General features: G+C 40.6%; 1 protein-coding gene across 1 annotated transcript; it reads left to right on the top strand.

The window, feature by feature from the left end:
- Positions 1–286: 286 nt before the first annotated feature.
- Positions 287–21,203, top strand: lurap1 (leucine rich adaptor protein 1). The gene is made up of 2 exons (XM_003455737.5): positions 287–1,040; positions 13,655–21,203. Exons 1-2 carry the CDS (start codon positions 822–824, stop codon positions 14,537–14,539), a joined length of 1,104 nt encoding a protein of 367 aa, XP_003455785.1. The 5' UTR covers positions 287–821; the 3' UTR covers positions 14,540–21,203.
- Positions 21,204–23,071: the final 1,868 nt, after the last annotated feature.

Below are 23,071 nucleotides of genomic sequence, written 5' to 3'. Positions count from 1 at the left end.
CCCTTCATAGACTCTGTTTAGATTATGTCACATATGTTTCTGTTCCATGATGTTCACACATATAACTGGTTGATGATATAACTTGATTGGAGTATCAAAATTAACAAGCTCATCTTCTTCTTTTAAAACCTACAGAAGTCTTTGTGCAGAAAGGAGGATAAAATGACTTGTTTTTGTTTTACTTTGTGCTTGTTGTTTTATTTTGGTAGTTCATCTTCTTCTCCGGTACAGAGCTTTCACACAGATTGTATTTTGAAAGTTTTCCCGGAAGCTACCGAGGGTTATCACTGGTGACTTGACGATATCGGGTCTCCTCTCCCACTCTGCGGTTCCTGATCGCTGTCATCATGCAGGTGGAATCTGCGCAGTGTGGCTCAGCGTACAGATCCCAAACACCAGCCTCACCGAGCTGCAGCTCAGGACTCGGGACTCCGGAGAGCAGACTGCATTTACAGCTGTAAAGGAACCAATCAAGGAGGAGAAAGCAACAAATTGGATTTTTTTCTCCGCTTTCACTTGATGACCATCAGCAGTTTAGATACAGAGGCTTCAATTAATTTAACACAACATGATGACAGAGTTAAAATAGCCCACAAATCGAGGATTTCTCTCTGTATCATATTGCTGGAATAAGCTCATACTGCTGTGTTGATACTGTCAAACAGTTTTCCTTCCCTGGCGCAGTCCAACTCAGCAGCAGTCGCATAGGATGCCATACAAGCCTATAGGAAGTGACTCTCGCAGCTTGACAGGGAACAATCTCCGGGAAACCCGAAGGACGTAATATTTGTCCTGCGGATCTTATCGGTGTAAAAACACTCATGGCGATGGACGAGGGTACTGTCAGTGAGAGCATCCCAGACCTCAAAGACATAGAGGCGAAAATCGGCCGGAAGACCCCCGAGGGTTTGCTCAGGTGGATGCGGGAAGAGTCGTCCTCTCTCCGGGCAGATGCCAAGCTGGCCCTCGCGCACGACACCGGTAAAGAGACCGGGATGAAGAGTTTGGATGAAAAGATAAGAAAACTGAAGATGGAGATGGTAAGAATCCACAGTTCTCATATATGTGCCCGCAGGATGCGTGGCAGACTCTTGTTTTCCAGGATGTGTCATTCATGAAAGTCAGCCAGGTACAGAGCTGTCATTATGATGATGAATGCTGAGCCCGGCTCGGCTCCGGCAGACAGCGTTGTTTCGAGTATTTAAACATTTATCAGCAGATCGCGCTGTCATTGCTGGGGTGTATCTGAAATTAAAGTAGCCTACACAACTCCTGAGACCCCGGACACAGAGGCACTGAACGTGTTATCTGACTAGGATGCCATTTTTAAAATTTCCTTACTTCTCTTTATTCAGTTCTTGTTTTCTGTTGAATTCTTTATATTTAAATAACTGAATGTATAATTAACAATCCATAAAGTAGTATAACAGTATAATTTTGACCAGATGAACCTAAGCTACGTCACGTTCACATGATCACTAGTCTAACATAATAAAGTGCAGTGTAACGCTCCACTTGACAGCAGAGAATAAATAAATGACTGTGTTTTATACTCCAAATCGTCCTTCCTGCTCCCACGGTGCGCTCAGAGCCCACAGTGGGACTCCCTGCGAAATGTCAGCATTCTTTAAAATGACCAGAAAATCTTTATTTCAGAAGGTGCTAAATGCCAAAAAATTCTCTTATCCCGTGGCTCTGGTGATGAATGGTACTTTAGGACAGTGAGATTTAAGGATGCTTTTAGGGGTCCTGCTAATTGTTAGGCCTCTGGTAAGCTCACTAACCTCAGCTTTTTGGATATTCCTTAATTATTGTGTGGGCTCACACATTTAAAGCTATAATAAGTAAGTGTTTTACCTTAATGTTGGGAATAATAACAGCCTCAGCATGATTTCTGAGTTCACTGACTCGTAACAGCACCAGTAGCGTCTCATTTGTTCCCACTCCAACCCTCAAAAGCGTTGTCTGGCTGTATGTAGTTTGGGAGAATGTATACAGTTTTCCAGGAAAGTACATTTCTAAGGAGACACTCAGGGCAGAGCTCAGCACATTATGTCTACATGACACAAAATCAAGTGGTTTAGCTGCTGGTTAGACACAAAGCTAGAACAGGATTACTTTATTCTAATAACTTGCAACAGATGCCAACTTTTCTGTCATGGCTGTTTGTGGCTAAAATTTTCCTAAAGTTAGGTGGATGAAGAGTAAACCAACAAATTCAGTATCAAGATGATGATTTTGGGTTTCATGGGACATGGGTGCCCCTCCCTGAGCCTGGTTCTGCTGGATGTTTCTTCCTTTTAAAGGGGAGTTTTTCCTTCCCACTGTCTCCAACTGCTTTCATTTAGAGGATCATCTGATTGTTAGGGTTTTCTGAGAATTATTGTGGGGTCTTTACCTCACGATATAAAGTGCCTTGAAGTTTTGATTTGACACTATATAAATGAAACTGAATTGAATAGTTTGTTGCGCGAGCAGCTGCTATGATTTGTTTCACTACCCTTCAGTACTGGAGCTTAAGAGACTCCAAAGTCCAGAGGCCTTTTATTACCAGTTGAAGCCACAAGCGCTGCTGTTATCACTGAGTAGCAAACGTTACATACGCCTGCTTTAAGAATTATACTTGCCAATGGATGTTTCAGCTTTTTGAAAGCCAAATGTTAGCATTGATCTCTCTTTGATGTCTTAGATAACATAATTACTATGTTATCAACATGTCAAAATTAGCCAGTTAGGTCAGTGAAGTATTATGTATTTTGAATCCAGCATAATTACATTTTACATTTACACCCAGTGCAACACTTGCTGTGTCTTTCTGTACATTTCTCATATTCTTTGGTAATGTTTTCAATTAGGATCGGATCGCCATAGGAGGTAAAATTAAAGATGTGACATTGACTTTGCTGTCGCTGTACGATTGAGACAAAAATGAAGAGTCAAAAAGTATTTGTGGATTGATTCTTATATAGCGCTTTTCTACTCTACCAGAGTACTTAAAGCACTATACAACACGCCACATTCACCCAATCACTTTCTTTAAGCTTAGTGCTTTTTCTAACTACATTCACACTCCAATGGATGCATTGGCGAGCAACTTGGGGTTAGCATTTTGCCCAAAGATACTTGACATGCAGACTGGAGGAGCCAGGGATCGAACCACCAACCTTCCAATCAGCAGGTGACCTGCTCTACCTCCTGAGCTACAGCCACCCCTAAGTGGTGTACAAACTACATTTTAATATGAACATTGCTATTATTATTAAGTAGTATAATACTAAGTAGTATAAGAAGAAAATCAGGAATCTATTCGATTATTAAGATGAATGATTAATGATGAATTTGATTGTGACTAAATGCAACAGATGTAATTTAACTTTGACTGAACTTGAGTAATAAAATGTGAAGGCCCCTCGTATCCACTCATTCAATAATTCAAGCTGCTCTTCACTCTGCCAGCAGCTGCACTTTGTTTGGAAATAAGTGGAGGCGAAAATGTACACAGGACCGTGGTCAGGCCACTCTCTTCCTATTGTCTAGCTGTGCTTGCACCATTTATAGAAAGTAGTTTTAAACATATTGCATACATTTCTATATTCAGTCCACTGGGCTTAGTTTTGGTGTGATACATACTCATATCATACCTCTGAACAAGACTGTTTTTCAGTTTCACTTATTAAATGATTCCATCCCTTGTTTATCCACCGCAGGTCGCTCTGTGTTTCTTCAGAACTGATTATTTCTTCTACAGAAGAGCTTCCGTCAAACAAGTACTTCTCTGTCTTCTTGTTTACATGAACCCCACCTTGTGTCAAACTGTGGAGGTCTGTAGCAATAATGAACCACTCTACAGTCCCCCCCCAACCATGTTCATGTATGTCATACATTCCTGCGGCAGATGCAGGCATGCACCCTGTCTCCCCGTCTGTGGTTGTGACACAAGAGCGTGTGCGTGGCCACAACCGAACTTCCAAACCGAACAAGCTGTTTTCTGAAAGAGTCGGTCCAAAACACATTGGTTATATTCAAACATCCAAAAACACATTAGCAGTTTGGTCACATGGTAGAAATAGAAGCTGATTTCACTCCCGGACTCATGATGGTGGCAGCATGTGTCTTAAGTACGCTTGTTTGCTGTAAACAAAGTTCTCAGAAAGAAACATGATCGGCTGTCATCGTCACATTTCTTTAGTATTTTCTTCCACATGTCTTTGAGTTTGAATTAGGCTCGTATTTCTTGAGCCCGTGTGTGTGGATATCTTAGGTTAGCTTAAATAGCTGGTGAGTAATAAAACACTCGCTCTTAGGTTGTTGTATCAGTTCAGGGCTTTTGGTGACAGGTGTGGTCTGAGAACTAACTGGTGTAGCGGCTCACGTGAATCCATTGGATGATGGATCACAAAACCTTTTTTTTTTTTGAAAGTGGTGTGTGAATGACTCAGATTGTTTTTTCATTTTTTTCCCACAGAAGTCTTAAAAAAACACTTTTTCACATCACATCTGGGCCAAGTGCATATGTGGTCCTACATCTGAGTCATATCTGATCTCTGGATATGTTGACCACTATGTCAACGGAAATACGCATACACGGAAGGTTTAATGTGAACATCACATGGATTCTGTAGTTGCAGCTGGCCTGTCTGTAATTTTGTGACCAGAAAGGTGCATCATAATGGATGTATTAGCTCAAAAAAGCAAAAAGTCTGAGTTTTAGTGTGTTTTTTTTTTTCATTTTTTCTTCTCATAATCCATATATGTATTGTAAAAATGGCAATATTTAGATATAAATCGGAATATAAATGAAAGAATGAGTGTTAGTGGGTTAGAGCAGAGCTTCCCAAAGTGTGGGGCCCGCCCCCTAGGGGGGGCGCAGAGCCATTGCAGGGGGGGCGGGATGAAAGGGGGGGGGATGCTTGGACACTGCAAGCATAATGGACAGGTTTTTGATGGGGCGCCCACGCAAATGCAAAGCAGGAGATGAAGCATCGCTGAATATGTTTTCAAACCAACTTCATTCTAAGACAAAGACTAGAAAATATGGTGAAGCATGTCTTCCCTTTGGCTTCACCTGAACAAGTGCCGAGGTAGGTCTCCCCTGCAGAATTGGTTTTCCCTGCGTCGGGAGCACGTGCTGGGCTCTCCAAATCAGGGACAAACAGTATCCCACATTCTTGATTTTAAGTTCACAAACACTTGTTGTAATGACTAACTCCTCCTGACATTTTGGAGATGTTAGCTCTTTATACAGTAAAGTTACAGTGGGATACAAATAATATCAGGCTGATCCTGCCACAATTTGTTCCCCCGGTTTAAATCACGGACAAACAGTATCCCACAGCTGTTTATGTTTTTAAGCCTATTTTGCACAGAGAGACATTTTTTGAGAAATGTATTGATAGCAATGTTGAATATTATTACACAGGAGGAAAAAAAACAACTACACATAAAATAATCACACCGTGACGCCTCTGCCTTTCTAACTGCGTGTGTATATGTAAGCCTGTAAAACCTGCAGATAGTCAGATTAACAGTAACAGTATTTTGTCTCTATGTGCCATTCTGCAATTCATCTCATATAAACAATAATGTGGCGCACAGCGTGACGTGAAAAAAGGCACATACCTTTGACATTGTGTGATTAACTCTGTAATCCTGTCCACATATAAACGCAAAAAAGGAGTTTTAAAAAATCTCCGTTTTCGGTGATTCGAAACGCCGTTTACGTGTGGACGAAAAGCCCAAACGCATAGAAACAGCTGCGTTTTCAAAAATACCCGTGAAGGTGTGGACGTAGCGTAAAAGAGTTAGTAGTGTATTTTATTACCACCTGTAATTTATTGCAGTTTACTTGTATTTGCTAAATTGTTTACTAAATGTTTGAGGTGTGAAATAAACGACAATGGAGTTTGAAAAAAAAATATATGTGTGTGTGCTTGAAGGATGTGTTTGTGCGCGTGCGTGCGTGCGTGCGCGGGGGGGGGCGCAACATTTTTCTTGTAAAACAAAGGGGGGCCTAGCAAAAAAAGTTTGGGAACCACTGGGTTAGAGGGTTAGTGTGTACAGGAAGAAAGCTCAGCTGCTGTTGTAACTTGTATAGTACCTAACCTAATTGCATGTTTATCCCACATTTGTATTCACAAAGCATCCAGACTTTCTGTAAATCTGCTAAGACTATAGAAGCAGGCTGGACTGTTAGTAGTTTTAGTCATTTATCAAGTTTTTTTTGCAGAAGCAGGAGGCCAGAGAGAGAAGTGATAGTGATGAAGAACGCTTTTCTAACTGTAAGGGAGTGAAACTTTCAGTACAGCTCCGGGCTGCTCCAGTATATATATATACTGTATGTGTGTGTGTGTGTGTGTGTGTGTGTGTGTGTGTGTGTGGTTATTTCATCTGTGTGAGTGGTGCTGTGTAATGAGAGTGCAGAAGAAGAGATGGGAGCATCATCGGAAATCTGCTTAGTAAGATGTGCAGTACTAATGTGTGTGCAGAGAGGCTGCAGTGAGATACTAAATGGAAGACCTCTCGTGCACACAGCCTAACAAAGTCACCGTGTTGTTTTCTTCCCTAACATTTTCTGTCATGCTGATAAGCTCCCAGGACCCAAACGAACAGGCGAGATGTTAATGAGTCGGCTATAAACTGCTTCTTTTCCACTCTTAAAGTGTGTGTATGTTTGTGTGGACCCTTCTGTTCCTCATTCATCTGTTACTTTGTATCCATAACCACACTGTGTGGCATTGGTGGGCTGCAGCATCTGCCTGTGTAAGATCAACACTGTGCATATTTGTCTGTGTGTGTGTGTGTGTGTGTGTGTGTGTGTATGTTACCACTAATATTGAAGTGTTACTCTTGTTAAATAGCAGGAAAAACAGGAAGTCATGTTGCATTTCTAATGTGGTACGTCTTTGATTCAAACAAACATGTTGCATAACTCTCAAGTAAACTTCCAGAATAACACACTGATTCGACTGGCTTAAAGTACAAAATATAAATAAAAACTCTTTAAGAGTCTTTAAGATTAGCCTTTAAAATTATTATGGTTATTAACATCCTATTTCCTATTACTTGGATGATAGACATGGATCATCAGAGACTCTTAAGACAGCCAACTTTGAGTCACCGAATAGTGACGTAGGATCACTATTCAGGAAAGCGAAAGATTTGGACACGTTTCTTTACATTATCCAAAGTTGCCCAAATTATACCCAGCTAGTTCAAAACCTAAAAGTAATAGAGTTTAACAATTAAGAAATCTGAAAATAATACAAGTCATCACACAAGTGAAGCTGAGTTGGCAGTTATTCAAGAAAGCAGTAATACTACAAATAAACGAACAAAGAATTCATCAAATATTTGATGCAGCTGCTCTAGATGATTTATTATACTGTAGCTGTGGTGTGATTACTGACTCTAGCAGAGTAATGTGTTATGTAACTGCTTCCAGACAAATGTGTTCATGTGTTTGCAGTAACGGGTGACTTCAGAACACGTTTGTCGCCGGCTCGGCTCATGACTTGATTTGGTGGGGAAAGAGCTGAAGGCAGATAAATGTTGCTATGAATGATTTTAGTGCTGTTGTTCATCTCTGCAGGAGCAGTTTGAAAGCATCTGTCTTTCGCATTCGTCTCCAGCAATCTCCACTCTCCACTTCACTGATCTAAACAGATTTACTGGATAGAGACACTCCTTTAAAGCCAGAGAAGACTGGCACTAAGCCTTACACACACACACACACACACACACACACACACACACACACACACACACAGAGACACACACTGAAGGGCCTTTTATATATAAGCTGCTTTGTGCATTTTATTAATGATCAGCATCTGTATTTTAAGATAGCAAAGGGCAAATGTTATGCTGTTGCTTGAGGTATGTCCTTACTTTTTGCTAACTCCTCCTTTTTTATTCACTTTAGCTTTCCCATGTCAGCCTCTCTCTGTCTTGCACCTCTGGGCAGATGAATGTCAGTGCAAAGTCAGCTCTCAGTGCAGAGCTGAGCTGTAGGGAATCAAAATCCAGTCTGTTTAATCTCAGGCTTCTTTCTCTGACTGGTTACTGGCTATACTATCACAGATGTCACAGTCAGTACAGGGTTTTGTTAAATTCAATTACTCCTGAGTGACCTGCAGCTCTTTTATTCCTCCACCACAATTTTGTTTCCTGTTTTCTCTCCATCTCATTTTGTTGCTTGTAGCCATGATATCAGTGAGCCTGGCAGGTCCTCTGTCCAGGCTTCATTTCTTATTATATGACAGCAGGTTTAGACACTAATGTTTGCAAGCTAGATGGGCAAACAGAGAAGGGACTACATGAGCACTGAAGAATGAGCCTCTGCAGCTCTTTTTGTCCATTGACTTGCATTTTATGTTCCAAATTTAGCCAAAATTCAGCATTTCTTTGCAGTTTACATTGCTATTTCATAATACAGTGATCTTCACTTGGCTCGACTTGTGCTGTATGGTGAAATCCTGCATGTTGCCATTCAGCATTCTGTCGTGTAGTAAGAAAGAAGAAAAGGAGCAGAAATAATGGCATTCAGACGTGAATGCAGACAGATGGAGCAGCTGGTGAGTTATGGAGGGCCAGGGCTGACCTTCTGCTGCCTAATGGAGACTAGAGGGTCTCTGCAAGGACGCAGCATGTCTGAGGGCCCGAGTTAGATTGTGAAGGCGAAACAGCAGACACGGGCACCAGGGGACACGAGAGAGAGAGAGAGAGAGAGAGAGAGAGAGAGAGCAGTGACTGTGTTTATGTTGCTGGTATCCCAGCTGGCAGTAATTCAGCAGTCTGTTAGGTTGCTGTGAGATGATAGGAAGCCACATGGGACGGTGTGCGTCATGGATCATACCCTGTATATGTTAACACAATCTACAGGATGATGATGATAAACTTTAATTTCGGACATGTAAAGCAAACAAATGAATAAATACACATATACATTCATTTACTCACATACATACATATGTGCACAAACAAAATCAACATAACATGAAATATCAACTCAATCATCATGTCTGAAATAGAGCAGGAAGAAGTCTGTACCTGCGTATTAATCCCTACCTGTGCTCAACACTCTCATCCCCACAGCTTGACAGAAAACGGTGTCCATAAAAGTGTTGAAGGAAAAATACAAAGTCAAACCCCAGGTGAATATCTAGAGTAGTAAATTGTCCAACAATTAGAGCGTGTTCTTGTTGTAAGGTGCAGAACGCTGAAAGCATTTCGGGGCCGTCTGGCACATTGTGGTTCTCCACTTGTTCTGCTGACTCTGAAAGGGATCAAAGCAAAGTTAGGGAAGGAAACCCTTCAGCAGTTAAATTCCCTCAGATGAGATCACTCAAGTGTTGCCATCAGTCGTCTTCTTCTGTTGATGTTCTTAGAGCTAAAAGATTTTCCTCAAGTTCCCACTGTGGCCACCATGTGCTCCAGCTACAGTATTTGCACATTTAAAGACCACAAGTACTGTTGGTTTGTCTGTGTTGTGTTTTTTTCAGTTAATTCACTGATCAGATACCAGAATCACATCTTCAAGTTGTTTATTTCACTGTTTAATGTAGAGAGCTAAAGATAAAGATACCTAATGATCATCATCCTATCATTATTATTATGATGTATATTTTGACACGTTATAAAGCAGTACTTTTTTGTGCTTTCATTACACAGTGAATTATCTATAAATATTTCCTGAGGCAGATAAATATTACAAAGATTTTAGCAGGCATTCTAAACCAAATGAAGTCTTTCTTCTGCAGCAGAAATCTTTTAATATGAAACAACAAGTTTGATTTGTTTGCAGAGTGCAGGTACTCGTCTTATTTGATAATATAAAAGGCAGGAAAATTAGCTTTCCAGAATCCTGTGGGTCTGCCAGCTGGTGTGTGGCCTCATGCTGAGTAAGGAAGCAGGAGTGTGTTTGGCGGTGTACCAATGTTTCAGGAAATGCAAAAAAGATGATTAATGATATTAAATCCTTAAGGCTCTTTAGTCCCATTCACATTAAACTTTGTTGGTCCCACTTTGACTTTTTTCATCCTTTCTTTGATGTGCATGCTTGACTTTGTTGTGTAATTAAATGCTTCAAATCAATCTCAAAGTAATGAATATAATGGGGATTGAAACAAATCCCTCCTGAAGAGCAGCAGAGCAAACAAAGCAGGAAACAGCTCACACAAACATGATGGATTTCACTTTTAGCAAAAAGCTGGAACATGTGGCTGTCAACATTTTATATTCATTACAAAAAAACGTTTGCATATTTTAATATGTTGATTTGTAGGCAACTAATCTATTTTGAGACCTCAGTGTTACATTTTTATTAAAGATTTTCCACTAACACTTTGTGAGATATTGTGTTAAGAGCAAATGCCATATATCTAGTTGTATTTCAGAGACAGCAGCCTTACAGAAGAATTATTATCCCCCCAAAAAGCTAAGGTGTGGCAACAAGGCCACCCACAGATGGTCCCTCTGCTTGTGTAAAATCACATACTCAAATGCATCTCTGGTGTATAACCTGTTTTAATTTCATGCATTGGACAATTTGGTTGATGTACAGTATAAAAATATAATCTCTAATCAACCACCTAAGTTACCCAAATTAATATCGCAGAAAAAAAAAGACCTGTTGCGACAGCAGCAGTTAAAGTCAGTGTAGTTCTGCAGCAGTGTTCACAGACTGGTGGAGCTCATAGCTTCATTAGCACTGTGCCACCTCAGCGCTGACAGGCACGGAGCTACTTTTATTGCCACCCTCATTAAGCACTCAGTCTCTGCCAGCCAAAAACCTCAAACCTGAGCCCCACCCCAAAACTTGTGTGTGCCAGGATGCCAGTGGGTTCAGACCCACATATTCATGAACAAAAAGCTGTATATATTTATATACATATATAAATATATGTGTGTATGTGTGTGTATTAGAGCAGTGTCTGCCTGTGTAATTTAGCATAACCACTGACTTTGGCTTCAGCATTTACCAGAACATTGACCACACAGCTCAATTCTCCTCCAGTAAAGAAAATAAAATGAAACCCTTCTATTTCATCTCATATTCACTTTTTTTTTCCTTCTGAAGTGTGTTGCCTGTGTTTACTTGTGATAATCAACAAAAAAGCTGGTTCCCATAAGCTCAATCTTGTGTGTTTTCTCCACAGTTAAAATTACACTCTGAGTAAGGTCTGGTTATGGTTTAGTCATGCTGTGGTTATGTTCTACAAGTCACGTGAGCCATTTAAATCTTTCACGGCACAGACTAAGTAAAAGGTTTTTGAGCAAACGTGGTAAGCTCAAAGGGAAAGTTAGTATTCTTTAGGTGATGGGCACCAACCACCTTTGACCATGCAGTGATTAAAACTGCTGCTTCCCATTGATGAGTTTGACAATTGTTGGTTAAGTTTTGTTAATCATGATGTACAGAGCCGGGCTCTGTGGTTGGCCTGTGGTGCAGCCCAAGGTTCGAGCATGTAACTGCATAAGAAAGGGAGACTGATGAGCCAGTGCGTGACAGCTGTGCCAATCAACCCACCCTGGCTCTGCTCCCTGAACCATCCTGCCCTACCTCTCCCTCCTGCAGCTGAGTCAAACCACACTGTGCTACCACTGTGAATTTCAAGATTTTTGAAAGATTCAAGAGGTCAACGTACTCAGCAGTCTTAGAGGAAAAAGACGGGGCAAAAATGATCTTTTCTTAATACCCAGTTTAGAAACCACTGATGTCGATCAGCTTCCTGCAGCACAGTTTGATTCACCACAGTGAGGTTTGATACTGAGGAAGATGGAGGAAAACCACTCAACATCAGTGGATTGAATTTGCCATAGCTTTTTCTTTCTTTCTTTCTTTCTTTTTTTTTTTACCAAGCAGTCTGTGGTGTGGTCTTAATAATAATAATAATAATAATAACAGATTGGATTTATATAGCGCTTTTCAAGGCACCCAAAGCGCTTTACAATGCCATTATTCATTCACGCTCACATTCATACACTGGTGGAGGCAAGCTACGGTTGTAGCCACAGCTGCCCTGGGGCAGACTGACAGAGGCGAGGCTGCCATATCGCGCCATCGGCCCCTCTGGCCAACACCAGTAGGCGGTAGGGTAAAGTGTCTTGCCCAAGGACACAACGACCAGGACAGAAAGGCCGGGGATCGAACCGGCGACCTTCCGGTTACAGGTGCGCTTCCCAACCCCCTGAGCCACGGTCGGGGGTTGGGTTAGTTAAATAGTGAATGGCTTATCCAAAGGTCAGCCACTACCTATGCATAGAAACGATGTATGAGACATATTAATTCATGCTCACGTGCACCATTTTCCATCTGGATGGAAGAACGTCAGGCTTTTAAACACACCCATAGAACGGCTTTCTTAATTCTTCTGCCAGTGTTTTCATCAGAACTGATAAACATGAATAACTTAGTAGGTTGGATCAATCAGTTCATTCCATCAGACTGTTTTATTGATTTATAAGAATCAATTAAACAGTTACACTTAAACTCCAAAAGGTCAGAGAGGTCTTAGTGGCCTCTGCTAACAAAGTTAACTCTCAGAGTTTTTTGGGGTGTTAAACTTACCCAACACCTTATTATGCCAGTGCTGTGTTAGCGCTGGGACATACATAATGTTGCACTTGCAGGACTTTCACTTTTCACAGTGCGATGTAGTAAAATAAAATATAAAAAGACTGTAAAACTAGAATTGTATATTTTCTCTGTCTGACCCAAAATTATCTGAGATGAAATACACAAATATGTTCATATTACCATAAATTTTACAACATGATTCCCAAAAAGGGATACAGCCAGCCTCCCAGGGCACAGTAATAGACCAGCAGAAAGTGATGCATAAGGCAGATACTGAAGAATACTTTGAAATCAAAGGCTTAAGCTTTCAGAGAGAGTAGCACAAAGCCAAGGTGATCTCAGTGGTCAGAGCTTTGAATGTTGTTGCCATATATCACCTCTGGGCTCTGCACTTTGCTGCAGAACTTCTGCAAATGTATTCTGGGGAAGAATTTTCCATGACTGCAGCCATCTTTCTCCTTCTTAGTCACCATTTAGCTTTCTTATCCTCCCACACACATATTGTATTTGAAGATACCCGTGGCTGGTAGAGGCCCGCTGAAGCAATTATTGCTTTATTTATTTATGACAGAAGTCGTAGATTAACTTTTGAATCCTTTGCACCATTTATAACATTTAAAAGTCAGCTGAAAAGGAAAAAAAGTCAAGCTTTTTCTCGACTTTCTTTACTAATGCGTCTTACTTTCCATTGTATCAAATTTCCATCTCTCACTAGCTTCTCCTACAAACTCAGCTTCAGTCACATTCCCTTGTAACATCCATCTGTAACCTTGTTTCCCCTCCACCTTTACTTTATTTGTTTCCCATTTTTAGTATTGTGGACTCCAGGCAGTTTCTGTTATTAGTTTCTTCCAATTAGGGTAATCTGGAATAGTTTAATAGCATTATAACGGTGTTTGCACTTGTCCCTAGAGCCAAAGCTGACAGCTTTACATAAATATGTGCGGCCTCCTAGGTTCAACATCTGTTTAGTTTTCTCTTTTGTTGCACATTGCACACTATCAAAACATGACCACTGTGAAAGTAAGCATGCATCATTCTGGTAAATTTAGAATATCTCCTTTTTTGTATCCGCAGGCTCACTTGCGCTCGGTGGACGTTAAGATCCTGCAACAGCTGCTGGCGGTGCACGAGGGCATCGAAGCAGTGAAATGGCTGTTTGAGGAGCGCAGCACGCTGACCAGCCGCTGCAGCAGCCTCACCAGCAGCCAGTACAGCCTGGGGGAGGGACCTGACACCTCTTGGAGAGGCTCCTGGAGCAGCTTGCAGGACCCCAATGACAAGTTAGACAACATCTCCATTGGCAGCTACCTGGACACGCTGGCAGACGACATGGATGAGTACTGCCCTTCCAGCTCCGAATCCGTCATCTGCTCCACCACACCTCTGGTTTCGGAGGCTACTGCTGGGGGCCGCATGGCGGGAGGCTCCGTGGCCACAGTCACTGCAGCGGTGTCAGGGCCCGTGTTAGGGCTGAAGTCTGCGTCTAGTGCTGTGGGAAGTGAGAATGGTACTGGGGTTGGAAATATTCCAGAAGTGAAAGGTGGACCCGGGAATGGGGTTACCAGTGTTGCCATTGGGAAGGGAACTGGAGGAACTGAAAGTGGGAAGCCAGCAGCTCCAGTCAGCTCTCCACAAGCCAAGTCTGAGGGCCTCAAGCAAGGTGCTCCCATCTGGACCAAGACTGCAGAGACGGATAAGGGAAGCCCCGTTTTCAAGGTCAGTACTCCGACGCAAGGCATTAAGGCTAATGGTGTCCTGGAGAAATCAACCACACGAAGAGGCAGCCCGACCCGCACCTGCCTCAGTGAGAAACTGGCAACCAGCCAGAGCCCCAAGGTTAAACCTTACAAAAATGGAAAGATTGACTTGGACACGTGCAAAATGAATGGCAAAATGCATCTGGAGTACGATGCCCACTGGCACTGGGTGCAGTCGCAAGAAGATGTGACGTTTTTGTAAGGATAATCACAGAGAGGGACTAAAGCCACTATTGAACACTCCCTCTGCAACATCAAAAACCAGATCACTGAAGATTAAAAGAAGAGTGCACTGCTGTTGTGAAAGGCACATAATGGGGCTTTCCCCGGTGAAAGACACTGGGTATGAGAGACAATTACCTGTTTCTTCTTTTGTTCCCTCCTGTAACTGCACTAACTTCTTGTAAAACATTGATGTCAGTATTAAGGGATTTTGGACCATATATAGCCAAACAGGGGTGCCTCACAAAATCAACTTTAAAATCCTGTGTCACAGATTTTTCTCAGGGTCTTTTTAACAATCCCTGATATTATTTCAGTTTCTTTTCTTTTACGTTATTTTCTTTTCCTGAAAAATAAAGCACAGTGAGACGATCTGCCAGAGAGCTGAAACATGACTTCAGATGGTTTGACACAAACTTTATCGGAAAGTCAAAATTAAAATTTTGCCTCGACTTTGACTTTTTAAAAATAATCTAGAAACACTATTGCCACCAATATATTCACTTTGAACCTTTACAAAAAAGATAACTAGTTGTTATTAGTTACTTTGTACATTCAACTGAACATTTTGTGGATTCTGTATGAAAGTAATTCCCAACTTTTTATCTTTGATCCTCTTCAAATGAAAAATTATTCAGCTATGGTGATAGTTTCTGGGTAATAAGGTAAATGTAGCTGTACAAGACAATAAAAAATGTACTCCTGGACTAGTTTGTAGAGGTATTAGAGCAAAAGATTTAATGCAATATAGAGACAAAAGTATCGGACCACAGAGTCTCTTAATCCTTCAGGTGTTTCCAGTCTCATTGCTCCAACTCTATAACATCAAGCACCTAACCATGCAGTCTTCCTTTACAAACATTTGTGAAAGAATGAGTTGTTCTAAGGAATTCAAGCGTGGTACTGTAACAGGATACCACTGTACCACTGTTGCAACATGAAAGTGTTTAGGAACCACAGCAACACAGCCTCAAGTGGTACACCGCATAGAGTTACCAAGTGCTAAACATGCACCTGGTATAAAAGTCACCAACGCTCGTCTGACTCAGCAGCTGCAGAGTTTCAAACCTCCTGTAATATTAACATCAGCACAACATCTGTGTGACAGGAGCTTCATGGCATCATTTCAATGGCTGAGCTGCTCCCAGTGGTGTAATGTGTGGGTGGGCCGGTACTTTTGCCCATATTGTGTAAATTTCACAAATCAAAAGCAAATGTGTGACGAGAAATAACCAAAAGCTTTGAGTATTTAACTCTTTTGTTTCTTCTGAGCTCTTCAAATTTACCTCAGGGCCCATTTGAAGGGTCCTGACCCTGAGGTTGGGAATACTACTGCACTCCACAAACAACAGCTTTTATGAACCCCAGTGTACTGCATTTAAGATAGTAGTAGAGTCCGTTCTCACTCCTGATGCGTAATATACTGACGATTTGTCACGTCCCGAGGCGTTCCATGGGATGCGAAAGGTGACCTTCCGCATTCCTAAGCTACTCGCCAGATTGTGTAAGAAATCGAATAGAATGACGCTCCCACGGTAACACGTTCCAGCGTCCTAACCTTATCCCTAACCTTAACCACCACCTTAATCATGTTAGATAGTGTTTTCCAATGCAGCTTAAGCAAAGTAAACATACATATGTAGAGTCATTCCAGATGGTTCTCATGTTTTCCGAACTCGTAATACAGGAACGTGTTTGGTGGCCAAAAGTGTAATATACTGACGATTTGTCACCTAGTGTAAAATGTTACGCTTTGGGAGTGAGAACGTGTTGAGTAGTAATTGTGTAAAATAAACCTCTCATTGAAATCCCAAATAAAGTGTGTTATATTGATCCTTGTTTATGGATAATATATCACTGGTCTTCCAGTGGTTAATGACCACCTTATTGTTTCAACAAAAACATTGAAAATAGGTATGATTTTCTCCCCAACTGTTTATCCCGAAACACTTTCCTGATCAGCACTAGAAAATATGTCAAACTTGCAGTAGAAGACGAAGCACTGAGACTTTAACACATTAAAAAACAAAAAAAGTGCCAGTGATAGCATTTGTGTCTTTGTGAAGCTAATCCCTTCAGTACGTTACCAAACATGTGCACGATTGTATAGTCACTGAGTTGTAGTACAGCTACTCTGTGCACTGGTTACTAGTCGTGACTGGTTATAGGCAAATCTTGACTTTGGATGAAAATCTTTCTTCTGTTTTGACAATTACGCTAACCTGTATTAGTTTTCTTTAAAGCAAATGTTGTGCCTGATTGGTGTAAACCTTAACTACATATGCCTGTTTGTTCCCTGAGATGACTGCACTGTTGTGATGATAATCTTTTATTAGTTTTCCCTCTCCGTGGGCTTTGCTTGCGTGTACAAATGGCTAGACCAAAAGTCTGTGTGCTCTTCAGTATCGACTGGTAAATGTGTTATGCTGGCTGGGTGGATATTGCTTGCCCTGTGCTGACATCTTTATTGGTTGATTTGTGAGCAGTACGCGGAAGACTGAACACAATCAGTGAAGAAAAGCAATATTTCCTGAAGGCTGTCTGCTGGCTTACATAAGCAGCCTCTTCTCAGCAACCGAAATTTAATAATAATGTCTGATCTCAATAGATGACAGCGCTACTGAAGACAAATTGTTGTGCTCTTTGTTATGTGCATGTGCGAGAGAAAGACACAGCCGGCCTTCCAGGTATGAATAAGAATAAATGAGTCCCAAAGGATCGCAGATATTTTCAGCTTACTCATCACAATGTAACTAGACCGCTCACCAGTCTGCAGTTATTCATGTTAATGGTGCAGGGATGGTGCAACACATGTGGTAAATGGAGGGGAACACATTACATAATCTGTCCAGTTTCCTTCAGTGCCTGGAAGTGTTTGAAACTATTAAATATGAGTGTTGATAAAATATGAGCTTTGATACTGGTTCCAAAACAAATGGGCATTTTTCATACTTTCTGCACATTTCAGTCATCTTGGTTCCATAACACCATAACATTACATTTTTCTTTGAAACACCCAGATGACTATTCACGCAGCCATTTTGTGTCTGAATGGTCACAGTTTCTATTTTCACATGCCACATATGCAGTTTGGGGCTCAGATCCACCAGAGTTAGCTTCTCATTTCACTATTGCTAGCTATAATTAAGTTAATTAAGTTTATAAACAGGATAAAAAAAAAATTCTGCACTGACCATAACACTATGACTTACCTATTTTGAAAAAAAATATCAACTAAGGAGGGGTTTAAAAAAGCACATAGGAAGCTATATAAAGGTTCAGTTGCACAGGCCTCAAGCCTGGTCAGCTCCTTGCAATTCCTCTGGTAGTTAGCAGGCTCCTGCAGTTGCCCATGGTTTGTATGGAAGACATAGACTGGTCTGCAGTTAGTTACTACCAGTGGTAGGGAAACCCTAAAAAGTGCCATGGAGCCAGAAAACTGAGAATGCTCACCTTCAAAATAAAAGCTTTGCCTATCGCTGAAACCAACATGTGACATTTGGTGCAACTTTTACTTTGAAGGTGAACAGTACTGTGTGTGTAGCACTCTTCAGTACTGCTCAGCAAGCAGCAAGTAATTGCAGACAAGTTGGCATTTCACATGCAAATTAGAGGTAACCATGGCGGTCTGTGTGTGACCAAAGCAATCGCAAGGTTTTAAATCCAGCAGTATTTGTCTCTTTGCAACCAATTTAAAAGCAACATCAAGCAACCTTGTGCAACCATTTGTCAAACAGTCAGGCTATAGACCTTATATTTTCGATGACCCGAGGAACTGGCCGGCCTCTAGGCCTGCGTAAGTGCAAATTTAGCAATAAATGTGACTATGACTGCCAGTAACCATTTCCAATCAGTCGTAAAACACCCATTTTTCTTGGTTGTCAGCAAGTGGTCTGTAGGCCTGTGTGACTTAGGCCTTGGATAATGTTGGCTGTAGATGCTGAAGGCAAGATTTCATGACTGACAGTCATAAGATAATAATAAAGAGTAAACGTGCAAGTTGTGACCTGAGCTTTTGTACGTAACCTGCTGCCCTCAGTCAGTCATTGTCACTTTAGCTAGATAGGACAAGTTTGCTTTCTGGTAGAAGCTCTATTTTCATTGCCATAATTTAGGACAGACAGATTCTACATTAATGAAATGATATGTGATAAAAAAAAGTCCATCTGGCTCAAATCCTGGATACAAAAATCTCCCAAGTGTACTATTAGAAAAGAGAATGTGATGACTTGGCGTCAATTAGGTCCATCCTAATTTAATCATGTTCTTAAGACGTTAAACTCAACAGCTCCATTTGTTTTAACCACCAAAGTGTTTCCTCTCTCCTCCTGCTTTTCTTTTCATCCTACTTTCCACCACCACACTGGTTTCATGGAAATGTTCAGTCAGTGCCAACACACATCATGCACACACAATGCCTTCTCGCTGGAGACTGCACCATACAGCCGGCACCACAGACGCAGTGACTGTAGGCTAGTCCTGGAGACTAGGGAGGAAAAGTAAGATGAAGCTCAACCTTGAACTCTTGGGTGACTGTGAAGATGTTAAAAATCCCAGCTTTTTTATCCCTAAAGCCAAGCAGAGCATCTATCCATCTCAGGATAGTTACTTCAGCCATGGTATATCTTCCAACCACAATATAGACATGAAGTCATTTGAAACCATTTCCCTTTTTAACATGTGCTGGCTGTAAAGCAATGCAGCATGCCAAAAAAATGTCTGCTCCGCCAGTTTGTGGTTTTCTTTCCAAATTAGCGGAGGCATATGGAAAAAAAACTACATTTAGTTCAGGGAATGGGCCTGTAAAACACATTATATGAAGCTATATTGTGTCTTTCTGAAGTTATACTATATCCCCTAATGGTTTAATGTGTTTTCACTGGGCACAGTTGGAAAATTTGGAAAATGGACACTGTTTTAAACCTCTCCTTGGCAGAGAGTGTTGACAGTTTAGGTGCCAGGAGGAGCTGCTTGTGGTCTGACTGTTTTTTAAAGTGAGATGATAACTGCTGTGTGCATTAGCAACAATGGAAGTGTTACTAAGTTCTGGAAATCTTTTAAAAATACTTTTAGTCTAGAATGAGAGAAATATCCTCTCTCTTTCTAGAATTTTTCAGAGGGTATAAAGGTGAAGATCGTAAATCCTTCTCTTCTGCTCTCTCTCTGTCCAAGATTTATCAGATGGCCGGTGCGCGACATGTTTGCATTGGCTTCAGGTGCATTTGGCTTCAGAATACCTCCTCTGGCTATTCTGGGCGCAAGACAAACAGTGTGATTACATAGACGAACGGATACCCACACGAACATGGTTGCCATGACAATGAGGCCAAGCAGGCTTCAGCTCTAGTGGCTACATAAAACAATGTTTACTGCAGTGCCAGTAACAGCATAGCAGTACAGTCTAAATGAAAGCAGGTGAGATGAAATCTGTGATCAATGCAGACAGCAGACATCCAAATTATTTGACCATTATATGTAAGGTCAGTTCATTAAAAAAAAAAGTATCAAATATAGTTAGTAACAATGTCAAAGATTTTTTAAAATATGACACTTTTTAAGTGATTCTGTTTTAGAACTCATTTTTATTCCAGTCTGTCAAGTACCAGTGACAGACAACACGGGCAAATGAATGATATGTGACACATCTAATCATTTTTGACAGCCCACTATGTATGTTAAACACATAAAATGCAAAACACAGATCTATCTCACTGTGTCTAAAATTGTGATCTGTGCTTCCCAGTGACAACCACATCAAAGCCCCAAAGTCCATTTTTTAAAGCAGAGAGCAGAACTATTAGTGTCCTCAAGAGGCAGAAATAAAATTCAGTATCACCCATTCGTTGCTCTTCTACTACTTTAAAAATGATAAGAATTCTGCATTTTGGGGGGGAATGCTGCAGAGGAAATCACTCATTTCTTCTTTCTTTTTTTGACACTTCCTACTTTAACCTCAGTATAAAGCTCAGCTATCCTCTCTTTCAGCCACCTTAAATGGTCCCAAGAGCCCTTTTTGCTGCCATTTTGTACCCATTTTTTGAAAAATTAGAAGGCAGACTGGTGTGTCTCTCTGAAGGCAGAGTCGGGGGATAAACAGAGAGCCTAGTGCACAGCGTGCAGCTAAAAGGAAGCTTCCACTCCCAGAGTCCTGCTGTTTTCTTCCTTCCTCTTATGCATACACAACACCCAAGCACAATTTATCCTGGGACTGATATGGGTCTCTAGATAGCTGACAGCATTTCCTTCTTTTAAAGTTCTTTTATATTTTATTCTCATGTTTGTGTGTGTTTTGTTCACATCGCAGAGTGTTCAAAGTAAATGGAAGTGAACCGAATCAAACCCTACTGGGTGCATGCTGGGTGCTGACCCAGGTCCAAAACCTAACTTAGGCTAAACAAAACTTAGAGGATTGAAAGACAAAAGCCAGAGAGACTGACTGCAGTTCACCGGATCAGCTGAATCAATACAGTTAAGCTTTATTTTGTTATGCAATATGCCTTCTAGAAAAAATGTTTGTCTTTTTTTCCTTGTAAAGTCAAAATGTTCAAAAATTAATAGATTATGTTCATTGATGTGGAGATATATATTATGAAGTATGTAAATTATACGAGTGTGTCTAATAATTAAAGCTATTTTAAATGTTTGATTTGTGCTATCATTGCATTTTAGTTGGGGCATTTGTAAGATCACAGTCATCTAATGCTGCTTTTCCCTAAACGATCATTTGGGATCTGTTTGAGAAAACTTCTCAGTTTATCAGATTCCACCAATGAGAACAAGTTAACTGGAAATTCAAAACCAGAATCTCCCTGATTAGCTGCCATTTCCCTCCTAATGTAAACTACTGAGTGCTTTCAATAGTGGATTCCTGATCAATATTTAGCCCGACCAATCAGTGCAGCGAAGATCCATTAGCCCTCAAAGCACTCAAGGACTCTTTTCGCAACAATGTCATCGACCAGAATACTGGCATCCATGAAACCATCAATATTTAATATGCGCATGTCTCTGTAGATGCACTGATATGCAACACACAAGAGAATCTTAGACATTTCAGGTGTTCAGCTTCACTTAAATACCAACAGAAGATACCTGCATTTGAAGAGAGAAGTTCATTACTACATTAGACTGTGATGTCAGAGTGTATACGTGCAGACATCAGCCCATACCAGAATTCAGCAGTTGCTATTAAGTAGAATATGCAAGAATTTAGTCATTTTAGTGCCGCCCATACCTGCAACATTTAGCTAAATTCCTTCAAGAAAAAAGCCATGTGGTAACCATTTTAGCACTTTTCTAGCTAAATCAAGCCAATATCAAATTAGGAGGGAAAGTATGTGGGGGAAAATAAATGTAATTTTAATGTTGCTTGGTTTTTATTCATGCAAATAATAAGAATCTTACCTGATCTAATAAACTATAAGTTTGGTGACCTTGCCTTAAAATAAGGTTGGTAAAGCTTTCTAAGGTTATACTTCTATTACACATTAACCACACACAACTGCTTTGTCTGCACAAGGTAATTTTGTATTCCCAGCTGACGTGAATGTAAAAAATATAAAAAGCATACTTTACAAAATTTTACACCTTATTTCACAAGAAGATAAAGTTGTAAAACCAATAATAAAAACCAGCAACAAACATTATTTTTTCCAAATAGCGCACAGCTTTTGACTGTTTGTGGCAAACCCATTTATTTCCATCCATCCATTCATTCATTTTTCTAACTGCTTATCTGAATCATGATCATGAGTAACGATGGCCAGCAATAACTCACAGCTGCGGGAGAGTAAACTTTGTAGATCCCATCAAAGCTCCTCTAACTATATTTTTTTCCATGGACCATGTTTACTAAGAAAGTCTTTCCGAGCTAGATCATGGATAAGAGAAGGCTGGGAAACATTATAAGCTAGTATCGACAATAAGACGGTATGCACAGACACAGCAGTGCTTCAAGAAAAATGCTAACATTAGCATGCTACCAATGTCCATGCAAACATGCAACAACAATTGCTGGTGAACAGCAGGCATAAAATCAAGAGTTTTTAGGATATGAAGAAATAAATCAAAAGTATTGGTTGAAAAAATGCTGGCCTCTTGATGGCACCAGATAAAAAAGGAAGGTTTTAAAAAAGGTGTGAGAACCTATCCACGAAAAAAGTGGGAAAAATTCACAGCTGCTAAAGGTCAAGGCACAAAAGCCATTACTATGATTTAAGGGGGTGTCAAAATGATTATGTAGTTTTTAAAAGCTTTATAAATCACCCAGTTCAGTTTCAGTTTCAGTTTTCAGTTTTCAGTTTTATTTGTCATATGCAAGTTAGCACAGGGTCAACATCGCAATGAAATGTGTTTGACGAGCAGCGGTCTCTCAGCAGCATGATACAGTAGGAAAAAATATAATAAAATATAATATAATAAAATAAAATAACAAATAGAAAAATAGTAAAGAACAAAATATTAGAGAGACATGGTAAAAGAGAAAAGATGACTAAATATATATGTATCTATA

This window comes from Oreochromis niloticus, linkage group LG17 (genome assembly GCF_001858045.2).
Source record: "Oreochromis niloticus isolate F11D_XX linkage group LG17, O_niloticus_UMD_NMBU, whole genome shotgun sequence".
Classification (NCBI taxonomy): Eukaryota; Metazoa; Chordata; class Actinopteri; order Cichliformes; family Cichlidae; genus Oreochromis; species Oreochromis niloticus.
The sequence above is the reverse complement of the archived record's forward strand: the minus strand, read 5'-3'. Positions and strand labels throughout refer to the sequence as shown.

Bases quoted from the DNA above. Each gene is read 5' to 3' on its own strand.
- lurap1 (XM_003455737.5), top strand. From the start codon at position 822: ATGGCGATGGACGAGGGTACTGTCAGTGAGAGCATCCCAGACCTCAAA. The intron at 1,041-13,654 runs GTAAGAATCCAC...TTGTATCCGCAG, and splicing joins GAAAACTGAAGATGGAGATG to GCTCACTTGCGCTCGGTGGA.